Source organism: Mustela putorius, unplaced genomic scaffold (assembly GCF_011764305.1).
Source record: "Mustela putorius furo isolate JIRA1106 unplaced genomic scaffold, ASM1176430v1.1 tig00002195_pilon_pilon_pilon, whole genome shotgun sequence".
In the NCBI taxonomy this organism is placed as follows: Eukaryota; Metazoa; Chordata; class Mammalia; order Carnivora; family Mustelidae; genus Mustela; species Mustela putorius.
Window position 1 is genome coordinate 103,496 of NW_025421961.1, and position 19,082 is coordinate 122,577.

Genomic DNA, 19,082 nt, shown 5'->3' on the forward strand with positions numbered 1-19,082 from the left:
CTCTGAGAGGAGTGGTTGCAGTTTCTCAGATAGAACTCACTGTAGGCTGTCTGAAAGAATTCAAAGCAGTCCCTTTGAGAGGAAAAGACACAGTCATTCTGAGCAGAGCCAACAGAACCAATTTGAAAGGGGCCAGTACAGTTCATGTGGGAAAACCTATCTCCATGTGTTGGAGGTGAGAGGATACAGCCCAACTGAGGGAAGACAGCACAGGTCTTCTGAGAGGTGTGGTCGCTGTTCCTCAGATAGAACTCACTGCATTCCGACTGATTGAAATGGACGCAGTCCCTCTGAGAGGAACAGAGACAGTCATTCTGAGCAGAGCCAACAAAACCAATTTGAAAGGGGCCCGTACAGTTCAAGTGGGAAAACTTATCTCCATGTCTTGGAGGCGAGAGGACACAGCCCTACTGAGGCAGAAAGCACAGGTCCTCTGAGAGGAGTGGTCGCAGTCCTTAGATAGAACTCACTGTAGTCCCTTTGAAAAAAATGGACGCAGTCCCACTGAGAGGAACAGAGATAGTCATTCTGAGCAGAAACAATAGAACCAATCTGAAAGGGGCCAGTACAGTTGGTGTTGGAAAATCCATATCAGTCGCTTGGAAGTGAGAGGACAGAGCCCTATTGAGGAAAGACAGCACAGGCCCTCTGAGAGGAGTGGTCGCAGTTCCTCAGATAGAACTCACTGTAGTCCTTGAAAGAAATCGAAGCAGTCCCTTTGAGAGGAACAGACACAGTCATTCTGAGCAGAGCCAACAGAAACCAATTTGAAAGGGGCCCGTACAGTTCATGTGGGAAAACCTATCTCCGGTTCTTGGAGGTGAGAGGACACAGCCCTACTGAGGGAAGATAGCACAGGTCCTCTGAGAGGAGTGGTCGCAGTTCCTCAGATAGAACTCACTGTAGTCCCTCTGAACGAAATGGACGAATTCCCTCTGAGAGGAACAGAGACAGTCATTCTGAGCAGAGCCAAACGAACCAATTTGAAAGGGGCCAGTACAGTTCATGTGGGAAAACTTATCTCCGTTTCTTGGAGGTGAAGAGGACAGAGCCCTACTGAGGAGAGACAGCACAGGGCTTCTGAGACGAGTGGTCGCAGTTCCTCAGATAGAACTCATGGTAGTCCGTCTGAAAGAAATGGACACCGTCCCTTTGAGAGGAACAGACACAGTCATTCTGAGCAGAGCCAACAGAACCAATTTGAAAGGGGCCAGTACAGTTCATGTGGGAAAACTTGTCTCCGTGTCTTGGAGGTGAGAGGACTCAGCCCTACTGAGGGAAGACAGCACAGGCCCTCTGAGAGGAGAGGTTGCAGTTCCTCAGAGACAAATCATTGTAGTCCCTCTGAAAGAAGTGGATGCGGTCCCTCTGAGAGGAACAGATACAGTCATTCTGAGCAGAGCCAACAGAACCAATTTAAAAGGGGCCAGTACAGTTCATGTGGGAAAATCCATCTCCATGTCTTGGAGGTGAGAGGACATAGCCCTATTGAAAGAAGACAGCACAGACCCTCTGAGAAGATTGGTCGCAGTTTCTCAGAGAGAACTCACTGTAGTCCCTCTGAAAGAAATGGACGCAGTCCCTCTGTGAGGAACAGAGACAGTCATTCTGAGCAGAACCAACAGAACCAGTCTGAAAGGGGCCAGGACAGTTGGTGTGGGAAAACGCATCTCTCTGCGAGAACCCATCACAGTCCCGCTAAGGAGAGACTCCAACACAGCCTCCCCAGGGAGTGGCTCAGACACGATCTGTCTGAAAATTGCAAGGGCTCCTCAAACACGTCTCCTAGGGACCACATACAAAATACTCCAAAACAGGCCAAGTTTAGAGGCCTGCAGCTAACAGATGAGAAGAGATTCGTCCCCATTATTCACTGACTGGATCAAGCCTTCACCGACCTGCCCCTTTGGTGGCTTCTTTCCTGCTTGGCCACTGCCTTTGATACCAGCACCCTCAGCACTCAGAGCTTCTATGCCGCTCTACCTGGCGGAAGGGAGGTGGGAATGGGTCTGTAATTTCTCTAAGTAAATAAAGGGGCGATAATTGATCTCCACCTAGAAAGCCCACTCGTCTTGCTGGAGGGGGGAACGGAGGCTGAAGGGATATTGGGTGTCGCGCAAAGGGATGGAACAGGAGGAAGGGGCCCTGAAGCCATGTTTGGGGCTCTAAACCCCACCTACAGATTCCCTTGGCGGGGTCTCAGAGGAAGGAGTTGTGTCACGTGACTCACTCCAGCCACAGCCCCCTAGGAAGCTGCCAGGCAGATGCAGACCTTGAGACCTAGGATCTGCAGCTCTGACTCCACATCGACCTCAAACTCCTAATACCGTATTTCTCTGAATCAAAGATGCATCATTTACTTTGTTTTAGATAGCACGAGTGGGGTGTGGCAGAGGGAGAAGAAGAGTGAATCTAAGGCAGATCCGCACCCAGTGCAGAGCCCAATGCAGAACTTGATCTCACAATCCTAGATCATGTGCTGAGCGGAAAATTAATAAGAGTCAGATGCTTTACCCACCAAGTCACCCAGGTACCCCAGATACATCATTTAAAACTTCACATGCAGGGGCGCCTGAATGGCTCAGCGAGTTAACCCTCTGCCTTCAGCTTGGGTCATGATCTCAGGGTCCTGGGATGGAGCCCTGCATCAGGCTCTCTGCTCAGCAGGGAGCCTGCTTCCCCCTGTCTCTCTGCTTGCCTCTCTGCCTACTTGTGATCTCTCTCTCTGTGTCAAATAAATAAATAAAAATTTTTAAAAAATATATAAAACTTGATATGCAACCCAATTTCTAAGATAATAAAATGTGATTATATATATGTTTAGGAATTGATGAAACCTACTGACTTGGCTTAACCGGCTAGATTCTTCTCTTTAGGAGCTTCTATGTAGAGGAGGAGACTCTGCTTTCTTCCTGGCTTCCTTCTGGCCCCAGCTCCGGCCTCTGGATTTGCCCTTCCAGCTCTGGTCCCAGGTCTGCCCCCTCCCTCACAGAGCCTCCCTCCCTCTCAGTCAGGACCTCACCCGCCTCTGAACTCCACTTCAAATCACATCCTTTATCTTCACCGAGGTACTCAATTAGCTGAGCCACAGTGGTGTCCAACTTCCCCCAATTTCAGTCTGTTAGGCGTTCTGCCTCAGATCCCCTTTTATAGTTTTCATAGTTCTGGCTCTAGCATCTAGCAAGCACTCAGCAGGTACCTGTTGCCTGAGCGAAAATGAGAGGCACAGGAGGAAAAAGCAATGTCTGAGGAGGAATGCTGGCTGTGAGGGCGGTCCGGGAAGTGGGCGGCCAGGAAGGGTGGAGCCCGCCTCACCTTCATCCAGCACTTTTCCACCAGGCTGCTGCTGCCTGAGCCCCGCACCTTGAGGTAGCAGTCGACGGCACGGCTATACTCTCCAGCCTGCTCCCACTGGCGAGCTTGGTCCACGAGCCCCTCCATGCCCCTGAGATGAGAGTACACGTGACCAGGACAAGCTGGGCAGCGTGGCCTATCCCGTGCACCTTGTGACCCAAGCTCCAGTCCTGCCCACACTTGCTGCTTCCTGGCGTCATACCTGGCCCCTTTCTTGGTAGCCTCCCGCTCATACTCTTCCCTCAGAACCTCCAGCTGACCCCGCACATAGTCCTTGTAGATCCACAGAGCGTCGCTCCATAATCCAGCCTCCTGCTCAGATTTCCAGGTATCAGGAAGGCAGAGGCTGGCATGACACCTTCCCACTGCCACACAGGTGCTCTATACTATGGGCCACGGATCCCTAGGTCCTTGCACCTCTCTTCTCCTCCTTGTCTCCTTCCCCCTCTCCAGTGTTAACTCTCTGGATCTTTCCCAGTAGTATTGGTTAGTGTAGTGCTCTGTGGGTTCTTACATTCTCTTGCCCTACCTCATAATAATTGATGGGCAGGCCCGGTCTCTGGGCCCGAAGCAGCAGCCCTTCTGCTTTCTGAATGTCCTTCTCCTCCAAGGCCCCCCAGGCCTGCCCCACAAGCGCCTCGGCGACAGTGTCAGGATCGTGGGCCTCGGCCACTTGCTGAGCTGCTTCCCAGGCCTGGTTATGGACGAACCTGCTCCCAGAAGAGGACACGGGAGGCTCAGCACAGGACTGAGGCCTCAATAGTTGGAGACAGACAGCCATATCAGAGGGGGTAGAAGATTTATTGGTACTAGGTTCAGGTGAAGGTGGCCATGCCAGGTCCTGGGGCTGCGGTTGGGAGGACGGGTGTAAGGAATTGACGGGTAACTCACATGAGGACTGCTTCCTTGGGCGTACCAGCCCTGATGAATTCAGCTTTGGCCTCTTCGAATTTACCCTGTAGGGACAGAAGGGCAGCCGCACACGATCAGAAGCAGATTGCCATCATGGCAGCCGGGAGACAGGAGGAGGTCCAGGTTAAAAGCAAGGGAGGAGGAGCAGGTACATAGCATATGGGAGATGCATCTCAGGGGTTTTGTGCTTGAGGGCCAGCCGGGAGAGTTCAAAAGCAAATTCAAATGAGCTGAAATGGAAGGTGTAGGTAAGGTCTGCCTACTCAGTACTTTCATTTTATAAGAGGCGGAGCAGGGCAAGAGAAAACAAATAGGGTAGAGACGGGGCCAGGGGAGGGAAAGGACAGACTGAGAAGACAACCCATGTGAAGTGACACAGAAGCACACAGACACGTAAAGGAGGACGGGGTCAGGGGACACTTGGAAAAGCCTGTGCTTCCTGCGACCAGTGGGCATAAAGGAATGGGATGGGCGCGAGGCAGGGGACCGCAGTGAGCCTCCCAGCACTACTCTGCCTCGGGAGCAAGGGCTCTGGGTTCTCCACCACTTCCTCCTGAGCCACATTTATACTAGCAGAAAAACTGTCTCTCTAAAACATGGACTACCCTCAGCCATCTGACTCCATGCAGGATTATTACTGGTCTTTGTAACATTTGCTTAAGAAAAGCTCTTTTTGCATTTAACAGAAGCCCACTTCTGTTACTCAGAAGTCAATTACTGGCTTAGTGCACCTTCACTTTAAAAGCTCTTCTCTCTGGGGCACCTGCCTGGCTCAGTCTGTAGAATGAGGGACCCTTGATCTGAGGTTGAGTTCAAGCCCCACACTGGCTATAGTAATTGCTTAAAAAGGTCTTTTTGAAAAAGAAGGAAAAACGCGGATCACTTTCCATCTTCTTAGAACAGCTAAACACTGTTCTGAGGCCCCGGGGAACAGGGGCAGAGCTACTGATTCATTCCTTGCCTCTGCATCACGTTCTTCCAAGGATTTCTTCACTCCTGCCTCCATTTTCAGAAACACTTCTCAGCTATACAGCCGTTTTCCTTGTCTATGTAGAGGCTCTGTCTCGAAAGGGTCCAGGGGAGAGAAGCCGTGGGGCCTCATCAGTTGTCGGCGGCGTGGTCCACGGCAGCTGCCAGGAGTCCGAGCTTAGTGAGCAGTCTCACTGAGGATGCTCCTCCCAGGCTCTTTGCCCACAGATAGGCCACGTGCTTGTGGGCATCAGCTCCTCTGTGAGCCTTGGGAACCTGTGAAGCAAAGCCATTTGGCAATCCTCCCATGCAGGGCCACAGGGCTGCTCCCTTCCCCTCTCTGACCGGACTGCAGCGTTGACAAAGGTCAGGTCTTTCTACTAGAACAGGGATACGGCTCAGTTTTGGGGTCTGTTAGCCTTAGCCTGCTCAGGGTCCAAGGATGGACTTCAGGTAGTCCACAGACCCCTCCTACCGCATGTGAAATTTTGCCTGTCGGTATGGGTGTTTTTCAAAGAGACCCATGACCAGTTCAGAATGCGTCACTTGAGAGTGGGGAAGAGGGACGGGCGTGTCCCCAGAGTGACCTGGACTCCTTACCCGGTAGGCCTCCTCCCAAAGCCCATTGGACCGGTCCATGTTCACTGTTGCCTTCCACTCCTGAGCCTCGAGGTAGTGATACTCGGCCTCCTGCAGTCGGCCTTCAGCCTCCATTTCCTGGCGAAAGGAGGGTCAGGATGGGGCGAGGGGGACGTGGGGCCTGTTTGGGGAAGAGATGGCCGAGACCAGAGAAGGGCTCACCTTGCCCAGGCGTAGGTGTGTGTCACTGAGGAGATCTGGGTGGTGCTTCCCTACCAGGCGGATCATATCATCATCCAGCTTGTGCTTTTTGAACATGGTGATGGCAAGATCAGGCTCTTCCACTGTCACCTAGAGCCTGGGAAGGGGAGAGAAACCCGGGGCCTCCTGACCCAGACTCCTGCATCACTGCCCTCTAGGCAGACGGCGAGCATCTTCAGACGCACCCCTCTCCCCGCACGCCGCCTCTGGGGACACGGCTCACATTTCTGCCTCCTGGTACTTGCCCTGCTTGTCGCCTAACCAACTGAGCCACCCAGGCACCCCTGGATCTATGATTTTAATTAGATCCTCATGGGGTCACTAATGAAAAAAGGTAAGAGAAGAACTCTGTTATGTTGTATACTATTGAAGACGAGCCCTGTGTAGTGGGATGACTTGTCCAAAGTCTCATAGCTCATTACTGCCCCTGGAACATGGGCCGCCACACTACACCATTTCCATTACAACTCAACAGGTGGATGTGAAACATAAAGCTCATGAACTGTAAAAGTATCTTAAGAACAGACCCATATGTATTTGGAAACTTGATTTATAAGAGGGGACATTACGAATCTGTGAGTACAGAACGGATTTCCAATAAACGGTTCAACATGGAAAAAGTAAAATATGAGCCACACCCACATTATGCACAAAAATTAATTCCAGGTGAAAAGCAAAATCTAAAAATATTAAAATATAGGAGGGAGTAGGAAACCTTTTCTGTTTTAAAAATTTTCTTTCTTGCTTTCTTTCTTTAACTCTACACCCATCATGGGGCTCAAACTCACGATCCTGAGATCAAGAGTCCCATGCTCCTCTGGCTCAGTCAGTCAGGTGCCCCAGGGAAACTTCTTAAACGAGACCTCAAAAATCACAAACTAGGAGCGCCTGGGTGGCTCAGTGGGTTTAAGCCTCTGCTTTCGGCTAAGGTCATGATCTCAGGGTCCTGAGATCGGGCCCTGCATCGGGCTCTCTGCTCAGTGGGGAGCCTGCTTCCTCCTCTCTCTGCCTGCCTTTCAGCCTACTTGATATCTTCATTTGTCAAATAAATGAATAAAATCTTAAAAAAAAACCTAGGAATTGGTACACAAGTAACAATAATATTATTAATAGCTAACATTTATTAACTGCTTATTATTTGCCAGACATTAGTCTAAGTGCTTTTCATATAAGGTAGGTACGATTTTTATCCCCATTTTGTGGATGAGGAAATTGAGATACAGAAAGGTTAAGAAACTGACCTAAGATCGCACAGGTATAATTGCAGAAGTGGGGACGTTTGACTCTAGACCCTTGTTCTTAACGACGCTATATGGATATGCTATTCTCTATACATCATAGGGAATACTGTGCTGCTCTAAATACATTTTTCTATGCTTGAAACATTTCATGATACAGTTAATTTTTTTTTAAAGATTTTACTGATTTATTTGTCAGAGAGAGTGAGTGCACAAGCAGGAAGAGCAGAAAGCAGAGGGACAAGCAGGCTCCCTGCTGAGCAAGAAGCCTGATGTGGGACTTGATCCCAGGACTCTGGGATCATGACCTGAGCCGAAGGCAGGCTCTTAACTGACTGAGCCACCTACGTGTCCCCAGAGTAAATTACTAATATGTAAAATAAGATCTATTTATTTATGTGAACACTTGTGAAATTCAAATAAATTTTGTCCTCACTGGCTACCAATGTCAAACTCTACAGAAAATAAGTCCCCTTCTGGTTCAAACAGTCCATTATCCTATGCCCTAAGTCTAAACAGGAAAGTTCAAAAATTTACTGATGGTTCTGCTCTACAGTTCACAATTCCTAGCCCTAAGGTACATGCCTAAAGAACATGAAGAATTACAGGGACAAGCTGATATGCGTAACAGTATACGTGTATCTCTACAGCTAGACACAGACTCGCACACGTGGATTAGAACACTTCCCACATCCTCTGTGAGAGCAGGGCCATACATTTACCTGGTGCCTCTCAGATTCCTGCATTCTCCACTCTACATACCCCTGTGATATGGAAGCATCTATAAACCCCTGTTTTGTTATCAGAATTATGGGAGAGGCTTACCGATAGCAATAGTCTTAACATCGACAAGATAAGCCAATTTCTTATTGTCTTCCATCCCTCGTTGACGCCACTCATTAATATGGACACTGAAACACGAAGGGTGAGGTAAGGCAGAATGGACTTGGGTCATAGGGATGTTGAGCAAGGGCCCAAAGTACCATAGGGGACGAAGTTTTTAGATTAATCTTGAGGATACAGGAGTTAGAGGTTAGAAGGGACTTCTTTTGGGTTTCAAAAATTTAGAGTACCTTGTGGGGTTACCTGATGAGGTGGGGGTTCATGAATTCAGTACGCACAGAACCCAAGGTATCATGACGCCCATATTCCACCGGGGTTAGCTCTCCAGCATTGAAGATCATGCACACCTGGGGATGAAGGGACTGTCACGTGGTGGGAAGTTTTTGCATGAGGAAGTCTGCACGGTCAACAGTAGTAAAGTGACCCCCACTATTCTCTTTATTCTGTTCCTCTGCCTATCTCGCCCTCCTTTCTTTCTCTGCTCTCTCTTAGCTAGAAGGTTGACTGAGATGTGATGGTCAGTCAATCAAGCTCTACTCACATTTTCATTTCCAAAGAAATACTTCTCATTGCCACCAGATCCCTGCCAAGCCACCCGTAAAAGAGGGAGAGGACATAAGAACAATGTGGGTAAGTATCCAGGACAACGCTGAGAGAAGGACAGGGTAGGGGTCAGAGAGAAGGAGTGTAGGAAGGCCCTGATGTTCCACAAGTGGGGTGCTGTGTCACATTCTGCCCTAGGCTTCTAGGCTTCTGAGAGATGCCGTAAAAACAGTCCAACAGTGGGAATTCCCATTCCAGGATTCTAAATCTCCAGGGTCTCACTCCCAGGTCCACCAGGTCCCCAACGCCAGCATCTTAGAGCTTTTCCTTAGAGATCTTCCCCCTTAAGGACCCGGGCTCCCAGGAAGTAGCAGCTCACGATGCTCCATTCCCCGCCCCTTCGCCTGGGATTCCTACCTCACTATGGCGATTAGTGTTCAGGTCCCCCAGCAGGAGCGTGTCTGATGTGTGGGCCACCAGGTAACGTTCCTTTCTGAGGATTTTCACCTCTTCCACCTCGTAGCCATAGTGTGACTTGAGTACCACCCAGGTCCCCGATGACAGGTTCTTCACAATCACCTTGGTAAGGTACAAGTCTGAGCTCCCTGAGGCTTCCCTCAACCCCAAAGAGGGGTGAACCTGCCGTGTCCACCTCTACAGTGTTAAACAAAGGTAGTCTCTTGTTTCCTCACCTAGCCTAGGCTCTTGTTGGTAAAAATGACACCTCCCATTCACACAGTGCTTTACAATATACAAAATGTTTTCAGAGATTATCTCCTTCAATGCTAATATATAATACATACGGGGTAAAACTAATCACTCTCCTTACCTTCCAGTACCTCTTGTGAAAATCTTTGTGATTACTTCATCGTGGTGTATACTGATCATACTGTCATTTCATATACCTCTTTGCTAAAATGATCCTGATTAAGGAACAACAGAATACAGACAATTATCTTTGTATTCTCGGTCCTAACAGTGCTCATGTATAGAGAATGGACAGAAAATGAAAGAACTGGGGTGCCTGGCTGGCTCAGTCAGAGGAGCATGCGACTCTTGATCTCAGTTGTGGGTTTGAGCCCCATGTGGGGTGTACAGTTATTTAAAAATAAAATCTTAAAAAAAAAAAGAGGGGGCGCCTGGGTAGCTCTGCTGATTAAGCATCTGCCTTAGGGTCTGGGGATTAGGCCCCATATTCAGCCCCATATCCGAGTGCTCCCCCTCCCTCTGGCGTTCCCCTGCTCCTGTGTGGACACTCTGTCAAATAAGTGAACAAAATTTTAAAAAAGAGAAAAAGAATGAAGTAATCAATGAATAATAAATGGAAGGAAAAAAGGAAAAGGGAGAGAAAACAGAAAAGTGGGCTCAGGAACTAAGAAATTACCTTGCAATGTCATACACGGTGAGTTCAGAGGCCCTAAAGCAATGTCATGCACCTGCGTAATTCTAAACTCTCCAGTTAACAACATACAGGTAATAAAGCTTTTTCTGTTTTGTTTTAGAGAGGGATGGAGACACGGGTGGGGCAGAGGGAGAGGGAAAGAGAGAATCTTCAACAGACTCCATGCCCAGCGTGGAGCCCCTCGGGGTGCTTGATCTCACAAGCCTGAGATCATGACGTTAGCTGAAATCAAGAGTCCGACACTTAAGACTGAGCTATCCAGGCGCCCCAGGTAGTAAAGTTTTAAATCAGGAAGATGGAAGTGGCGATCTCTGTACCCCTTCAATTTGGTGTTTAAATCTTTTTTACAGTAAGCTGGAAGTCTATAGCAGGAAAGTTGTCAAAGAGTTGCCTGATACACTCTGTTCTCCAGAACAGCTCTGCCAGGGGTTCAATTTGGCACTGTGGCAGTGTCCAGAAGGAGATTTTGGTGCAGCAGGCTATCAGCTGCTTACCTGGCTAGGTCCCACACATGTCAACTCAAACTTATTCTTGTAAATGCTTCTCCGGAGGCAGCAGTCAAACTGTTCCACTCCACCAGAGTGTGCCCTAGAAGGGAAAGCGACAACATAAAAGGTAACAGGCATCAGAAGGATATCTGGAGACACCCTTGAAACCCAAGTTCTAGAATCTAGGAAAGAGTTGGCAGTAAAAGGGCTGGCAGTTTGGGGAAGTACCAGATGGAAAGAGGTGGCACTCACAGGACGCCAGAATAGTGATGGGAGGAAAGGGAGAAATCAGCCCCGCCTACAGAATTCTTTGTCTCTTTTGGCTTCCCATAAAGTGTGAATTTCTCTTTCCTGCCGTTAATGTCCTATTTTTAGGTTGAAGTCAAAAGGGAAGAGGAGAGTCTCTAGTTTCAGGGAGAGTGCTTTAGGCTAAGGCCGGGGATTTTTCCTAGGTTGGAGAAAGTCACCCAGGCAGAAAGGGATTACTAGTAAAACGCACCGCACAGAGTCATGAGCCATCCCGTTTCCAGGCCAAGGCAGTGACGGTATATACGTTGGCAATCTCCTTGGGCTTTGCCTCTTCCCAGAAGCTTCTTCGAGGGCTCCAGTTGAGTACCCGAGGTCTGAAATTAAGGAGGTGGATTTCAGAAGAGATGGAGACTGAGCAAAAGGGTGGAAATGGGTGTGTAACAGAAGGCAATGAGTCTCGCTGTAGTAGAGAAGAGAGGAAGTGAGAGAGAACACACATGCTAGGGAATCTCATAGGAGAGGACACAAAGGTTCAAAGGAAGGAAGGTGGGAAAATCAAGCCAAAAGTAAAATGGGGTGAGAGCGATAGGAGTGGGGAAAACAAAAGGAGATCATGGCTGGTGAGAAAAATGAGCTGTTAGCAAGGGAGAAAGAAGGAAAAAGAAACAGAAAACAGAAGGAAGAGACCCAGATGACATCAAAGGGGATAAAAGGACAGGACTAATAAAGCTGATGTGAGGGGACCGGGGCCCTTTATTTATTTTATTTATTTAATTCACCCTTCCATCATCCATCCCTTCCTTCCTTCCTTCCTTCACCAAACACTTAAGCATACATTATGTACTGGATGCTAATTTAGCCACTGGAGATTTCAAAAAAAAAAAAAACCAAAAACGAATAGGCCCTCTTCTCATGGGCATTTCAGTTTAGCCAGTTAAGTATAAACACAAAAGTGTAATATCATGCGACAAACACTGAGCCAGTGGTCTGAAAAGAGGCAACCGTAATACAAAGAGAGTGGAGATGAATTCCACTGTGGAGTCCCAGGCAGAGGCACAGAGACACAAAATCCTGGTGTATTGTGGAACTGCCAGAGTCCCAACAGATGGTGGGAGCAGGAAAAGGGAAGTGAGTGAATTAAAACCTGAGGATCTCTTCAAACCTATACTTGCTTTCCAACCATTCTCCCACTCTGGTTGAATATAAGTGGGCTAGAGCAAGGTGTACACAGGGAAAGTAGGCAGAAGATGCACATGGAAAGGGACCCACCTGTCATAACTTCCCAACACAACAGACTGGCCCCCAGGGCTTGCAGCAGCGGTGGTGAACTCCCGCTCCTGAGGGTCACGGCTGTAATCAAAAGTTTGTAGCACGTGGCCTTCCTTTCCATAGGCTACAATTCTGTGATCACAGCCTGCAGCCACAATACTGTTGGTTGCCCAAGATAAGGCATAGGGCGGGCATGGGTGGCTAACCGACTTCCCCTAAGACAGAAGTAAAGGGTTCCAATCGCTCTGACTCTGACAGCCTCAGCCAGAGGTTCTTCCTTTCTAGGAAAAATTTATACCCTGTATAAATCTTCCAACATTTTCCCACCCAAACACATCCTAATCTAGAGAACTTCACAATCTGTCTTTAGGTTTTATACTCTTACACACGAATGTATGACATACACACGCACGTCTGACATTGTCCGCAAGAGGAAACCTCAAAAGGATTGTATGTTGAGGTTTTTAGTAAACACCTATAAGGCCCCCAAAGGGACATATCCTACATTATCTAACACTGGGTAGGTCCACATGGAGCATACAACTCTTTCTTTACAGAAGAAAGAAATTTAATTATTACATGAGTAATTCTTTTTTTTAAACAATTTTGGCTTCCAATAAAGTACGAATTTCTCTTTCCTGCCTTTAATGTCATATTTTTAGGTTGGAGTCAAAAGGGAAGAAGAGAGTCTCTAGTTTCAGGAGGAGAGTGCTGTAGGCTAAGGCCGGATTTTTCCTAGTTTGCAGAAAGTCATCCCGGCAGAAAGAGGTTACTTTCTTTCTTTCTTTCTTTCTTTTTTTTTTTTTTTTTAAATTTTAGTTATTTAAGGCATCTCTACACCTAATGTGGTACTCAAACTCACAACCCTGAGATCAAGAGTCACATGATCCACCAACTGAGTCAGCCAGGCACCCCTCTATGAGTAATTCTTAAGGAAAGTTATTCAAACAATAGAGTATTACATCAAGTAAAACATAAACATTCCTTGTATCCCCCACCCTTTCCCTTTTCTCTCTTGAGAATGACTTTTTAAAATGATTTATACATATAAATACACTTTTTACATTGATAATAATTTTCATTTTCCCTTACTCTCAGAATCCTATCCCCTCGATTCCTCATTGCCCACAAATATTAAGCTGTGGCCTCCCGAATAAAAATCTTCTCTGTGAATGCATCTAAATGTGCCCCCGCCAACCACCTCAATCTTAATGTTCAACCTCCCCTAGGAGGGATCTTGGATTTCTTTACCCCCATCTCACAGCATCCTTTAGTCCTACCCGTGACTCTCCAGAGCCTTCATCTTCGAAGAAATACCTAACAATGGTGCCATCTGCATGACCAGAGAGAATTCCTTTCCCAGAGGAACTAAACAAGTGAGTGAATTAAAAGGAAGAGGAAGAGGAAGAAGAAGAGGAAGAGATTACTCTGTCTCCCCAAGAAATCCTGCTTCTGTGTCAAACATTACCCTACCTGGGCTCCCTGCTACCAGTCCACCCCATCTTCCATATTATAGTCTCCAATGAGACTACAGACCCCATGAACAGGTTGACACACAGAGTACTCTCTTCACCTTCATGTCAGCTGGTTTGGTGGAGAATTTATCTCTCCGCTCCCCGTGTTCATCATATAACACCACCACTCGGTACACTGTGCAGACCGCAAACTTGGCATTGTTCTAGGACCAAGCCATGCAGGTCACCTTTGCAGCTCCATCCTGCAGAGGCAGAGGGGGCAAAAATAAGCGCAGCTGTTCGTCTAGAGTGACAAAAGAATTTCTACTTCCTTTAGATCTACTGTGACTTTGGTCAATTCTCCACATCATAGTCCTTAAAACAAAAGATGCACCCTGGTCTCCACGTCTATAAACCTCTGGCCCAGGAGAACAAGGTGCTTTAGAAACCCATAATGCAAATACACTTCGAGGTGACTCACAGAATGAAGTGGACCGATGGGCCCTTGCAATGGCCTTGCTCCCTCATAGCTCAAATGAAATAAATTCATTACTCTGTCTCACCAAGAAATCACACTTCTATGTCAAAGATTACCCTACCTGGGCTCCCTGCTACCAGTCCTCCCCATCTTCCATATTATAGTCTCCCAGTCCCGACTTCCCCATCGCTTCTTCCTATGTCTCTCAGCTTGGGATACTGCTCTTCCTTACTCACTTTGTTGTCAGTGATACCATGTAAGAATCTGTCCCATAGATGGTAGATGATTTATTAGTTTTAGTGTTTTCTAAAGAAACCTGAAAATGGGAAAATGGATACAAGTCTGGTTAGGTTCCTTTCAATCCTACCCAGATCCTAAGGAAAGAAAAAGAAATAACAAAAAACCGGTCCTTCCATTTTCTCTCCCAATATATAACTTGACCCTAAGGGAGACATTTAACTGTATTTCTCTCTCCAGAACTGTTATCCCCACCCACAGCCTCTCCTGTGTTTCTCTTCCCCCTTTACCTTCCCTTCAGCCAGTCCAAAAACAATGATGTGCCGCTCTGCTGGCCACTGCAGACAGGTGACAGCACTCTGCAAGGAGGAAATCATGAAAAGGATAACCCTGTCCATGTCACCCAGCGCACTTATAACAAACTGAACCCCTGCCACTTGCCACCGCCCCAGTCACCTACAGCGGAGAAGAGGACACAGCCAGGCTCACGGGGGAAAGCAAGGAGGAGGGGCAGCCACGCAGCACCATCCTCCATCCTCTCAGCTGGAAAGGTCAGATGGACACGTGAAAAATGCAACTTCCGGTTACATTTACAGGTAGCTATATTGATATATGTTTGCTCATCCAAATCTCCACGAGACAGGTCTGAACTTTACCGTCTGGATGAATTTCTTACAGATGACTTTCTTGTCACCCCTGCCAAATAAAAGAAGGGAAAACACATTAAAAACACTTTCATAAAGAAAGTGCCACACGTGATGCTGGGAGAAGGGAAGAAAGACCTGATACGTTCCCTGCTCCCCCTAATGTTGCCTACCCTGCCATAAGAGCTTTGAAAGGAGGCATAAAATGGAGCCCGAGCAGTTTTAGAACAGGAACAAAGATGCTGTGTCACCAAGGGCTCCCATCACAGGTCCTCATGCTGACCTTAGGCTGATTCCCCCAGGGATGGGATCTCACAACACGAGGCAGGCACAGATAGGGAATCAGCAACAGACTCGGGAAGGCCTTTGCTCTCCACGTCCCAGCTTGGACCATCACCTTCTCTTCTCCCCTTTCCCCAGTGAGACATTTCTTCCTGCCTTCCCCTTCTTTTCCAGGTCACCCCCACCTCCCAGTCTCTATCCTCACCAATCTTCGCCTATCTTGTACACATAGATGATGCTGTCGGTCTGTCCTATGGCAATTTTAGTGGAATCGGGAGAAAAAGCCATACCCTTCACCATATAGCTCTTCCTGCCATACTAAGAGTTAAAAATGGAAAAGAAAAACAAAAGTCATGAGCACACATGGTAAAGAAAAGGGAAGAAAAGGTGTTTGTGTGACTGTATTGAGCGTGAGGGATTTATCCTGAGAAAAGATGGGGCAGGCCATTTCCTAGGCAGATGGCTGGGGAAGTTAGTTAGGAAGTTTTCCAGATTCCTAAGACCCCATGAACAGGTTGACACACAGAGTACTCTCTTCACCTTCAAGGTAGCTGGTTTGGTGGGGAATTTGTGTCTCCGCTCCCCATGTCATCGTATAGCAACACCACTGGGTCCATTGTGCAGACCGCAAACTTGGCATTGTTCTGGGACCAAGCCATGCAGGTCACCTTTGCAGCTCCATCCTGCAGAGGCAGAGGCGGCAAAAATAAGCCCAGCTGTTCGTCCTGAGTGACAAATAATTTTTGGTCCATTAGCTCTACTGTGACTTTGGTCAATTCTCCACATCATAGTCCTTAAAACAAAAGATGCATCCTGGTCTCCAAGGCTATAAAACTCTGGCCCAGGAGAACAAGGTGCTTTAGAAACCCATAATGCAAATACACTTGGAGGTGACATGCAGAATCAAGTGTACTGATGTGCCCTTGCAATGGCCTTGCTCCCTCATAGCTCAACTGAAATAAAATCAATTGGTCTGATAAGTTTCTTCTTTCTTAATAGGTTCTGGTATTCGGCCATTCATTCAATATATACATTTTTCAATATATACATTTTTTTCATTCAATATTATTTTTTAAAGGTTTTATTTATTTATTTGACAGAGAGACAGCGAGAAAGGGAACACAAGCAGGGGGAGCAAGAGGGAGAAGCAGGCTTCCCAGTGAGCAGGGAGCCCAATGTGGGACTCAATCCCATGACCCTGGATCATGACCTAGCTGAAGACACTTCATGAGTTAGCCACCCAGGCACTCCTCATTCAATATTTTTTGAATACCACACTGAGAAAGGCATGTAGTCAGGGGCTGAGAGGAAGACAAAGAGCAAAATACGGTCCCTGTCCCCAGGCTAATAACATGTGCAAACAGGAAAAATCCCATTAGAGAGGCCTGTACAAAGCACGATGATAGTTTGGGGAAGCCTGAAATCTGAAATCGTTTTATGTTTAAATGACCAACTTTAAGGTTTGAAGAATTGGATGTAGTTAAATGGGGGAAGTTATCTGAAGAAGAAGGAATGATAGGAGCAAAGGCAAATCTCATTAAGAGACAGTAATTTAATACAGCTGAAACTATCTTGCAACTAGAACAGAAGAAGTAAGGCAGGAAAAACAGGGAGGCCAGTGCAAAAAAACTTGAAATTAGGCCAAGGGGTTTAGGCTTATTTGGTAGGAAAAAGACAGTGAAAGTTCTGGAATGGGGAGTAAAACAATCAGAGTTGAGATTTAAGATGAAATTGCCACCAGCTTATTTTTTTTAATCACCCCCCCCCCAAACTACGCACTGCTCAGATGTCCAATTTTGAAGTGATCATCTCCCAGTCGACTATTCTCTTCCACCTCTGTCCACCACCTGGTCCTCAACGGTTCTTCACTAGGGACTTCCCTCCTTGAAATAAAACATTTAGCCTCTAAATTAGCCAATTGTGTGATTAATTACTAGGGCTCCAGAGCTCTGGTTTGAAACTTTGTTACTTGTCACTCCTAACCCAGGTACCTCCAAAGTCCCAGGTTTAAAAGGCCTTTTTTTCCCCCTCCCCCCATCAAAATCCTCAGAGTCAGAAAACAGCCTCACCACCACCTTTACCCCCCCCAACCACCGCTTGATTAAATTAGGTTTGAAGGCCTGAGGGTTCCTCGTTTTCCTTGCTCATCATCTTCCTTCATCATTTTGCCAATCCTGGGCCTTTGCCCTACCCTGTATCATGACATCCTATTTTGAAAGACTGAAGGGGATTTTCACTTCCAATTATTCCATTAGGGTAAAGGAATTTTTAAATTACAATTTCGGGGGCAGTTTCCTGAGCAATGAGCACTTCTCTCTTTTGTTCTAATTTCCCTCTATTCTCCTAATACCACATTCACTGTGAAGCCTTCCTCATTCCTCATAGCACTGCCTGAGGATTCAATGGGGACCGGGAGTAGAATAATAAAAACTAACCTTTAACAAGATCTTTCCATAGACTAGGCAGTTTGATAGATGCTCAATATGCATTGTCCTTTTACTTCATAACGCTGAGACAGAGATGATTATGCATATTTTACAGATGGGGAACCTGATTTCAGAAAAGTTAAGTAATTGGCTCAAATTTACATACACAGTTCGTAAGGGGGTGGAACCAAGATTTATATCCCCGTATGTCTGACTCCACAAACCACAATCCTAACTCTTTAAATGATGCTGTCTGGCTACATAGCAAACATTCACTAATGGCAGATACTATCATTAGCTTTGTCTGAGTCTATCCTTTTTATTTTGAATGTTCTCTCTCGTCTATCAGATTCTACGGGGCTTTTTAGTTCGCGAAGGCTTTTGCGAACTCTTCCCCCAAACCCCCTCAGGTTGCTATCATTGTTACTCCCATTTTCCCAATGAAGCCGCTGGGTGGGCGCTTAGAGACTGTGTGCCGAGGGCTTCAGGTCAGCGGGATTGGACCATTTATTGAAAGTGCAGCTGGCACTAGGACTTGAGTGCTGGTCTCCTAGCTCCAAAACCCAGCCTCTCTTCAGCATGGTTCCTCTCCCGGTGCCCAGCCTTTTCCGAATCTGAGATCTTCATCATCAGAACGAACGGGAGGTCTTCCGCACTCCGTCTTTGGGGGCTTTTACCTAAAGCGCTCGTTTATCCGGGCGCAGACATAGGTTCGCTGTTTCCATGTGCGCCCAGCACGGGGCCTCGTACACAACTGATGTCAAAGGAAACGGACGAAAGCTACCGCGGTTAGCGGTCCGTCCTGCTACGGCACACTACCCACCGAGCAGAGATTCCGCATACAGTAGGCGCTCACCATCGTGAGATTTCAGTTCCCCCCACTTCTCTGGGAACGTTAAGGCTGGCGGGGGAGGGAAGAGGCACGCAACTCCTCACCTGAGGGCTCAGCAGCGTCCTCAGGTGCTTCAACTGCCAGACGAACACCTGTCTCTCGGATGCCACCAATCAGCGACAACTCCCGTGGTTACCTTGACAACCCGTAACGCTGCCGCAGCGACAGCCGCTGACGCGCTGTCGCTGACGCTAACGCTGACGCGAGTACAGCGAGACACACTTCGCAAAGTCACCCCATAGCTTCGCTGCGAAGCAGGGAGAACGTGCGCAGGCGCCGTGACGTCTAGGGCGGGACCGAGAGGACTCGAATCCTCTCTTCAACCAATAGTGTCGTCGCTTGCAAACTCAAGCTGAAGCCACGCCCACGAGCCCTCCGCAAACTCGAGGTCCTTTGGGTCGCGGTCTTCCTCCCGCCTGGATTGTGAGTGAAGTGTGGCTGAATACTTCTTTTAATACTTACGACCCTGGAGGAAGGCAGGGCGGTTGCTTTCATACGTTTTGGAGCAGCCCGGGTTGAATCCAGATAGGCTCTATGATGTGCACGGGGTATCACAAGGCTA

General features: G+C 47.6%; 1 protein-coding gene across 1 annotated transcript; it reads right to left on the reverse strand.

The window, feature by feature from the left end:
- Positions 1-1,409: 1,409 nt before the first annotated feature.
- LOC123394283 (intraflagellar transport protein 172 homolog) lies at positions 1,410-18,779 on the reverse strand. The gene is made up of 20 exons (XM_045088040.1): positions 18,565-18,779; positions 17,638-17,752; positions 16,982-17,085; positions 15,408-15,885; positions 14,933-14,972; positions 14,567-14,635; positions 14,276-14,355; positions 13,359-13,475; positions 12,108-12,266; positions 10,596-10,689; positions 9,117-9,278; positions 6,037-6,165; positions 5,836-5,952; positions 5,370-5,511; positions 4,417-4,497; positions 4,246-4,324; positions 3,884-4,064; positions 3,557-3,666; positions 3,316-3,445; positions 1,410-1,584 (listed from the first exon to the last, which is right to left on the reverse strand). The coding sequence occupies exons 4-20, from the start codon at positions 15,500-15,502 to the stop codon at positions 1,486-1,488; spliced, it is 1,884 nt and encodes a 627-aa protein (XP_044943975.1). The 5' UTR covers positions 15,503-15,885; positions 16,982-17,085; positions 17,638-17,752; positions 18,565-18,779; the 3' UTR covers positions 1,410-1,485.
- Between the last annotated feature and the right edge of the window lie 303 nt (positions 18,780-19,082).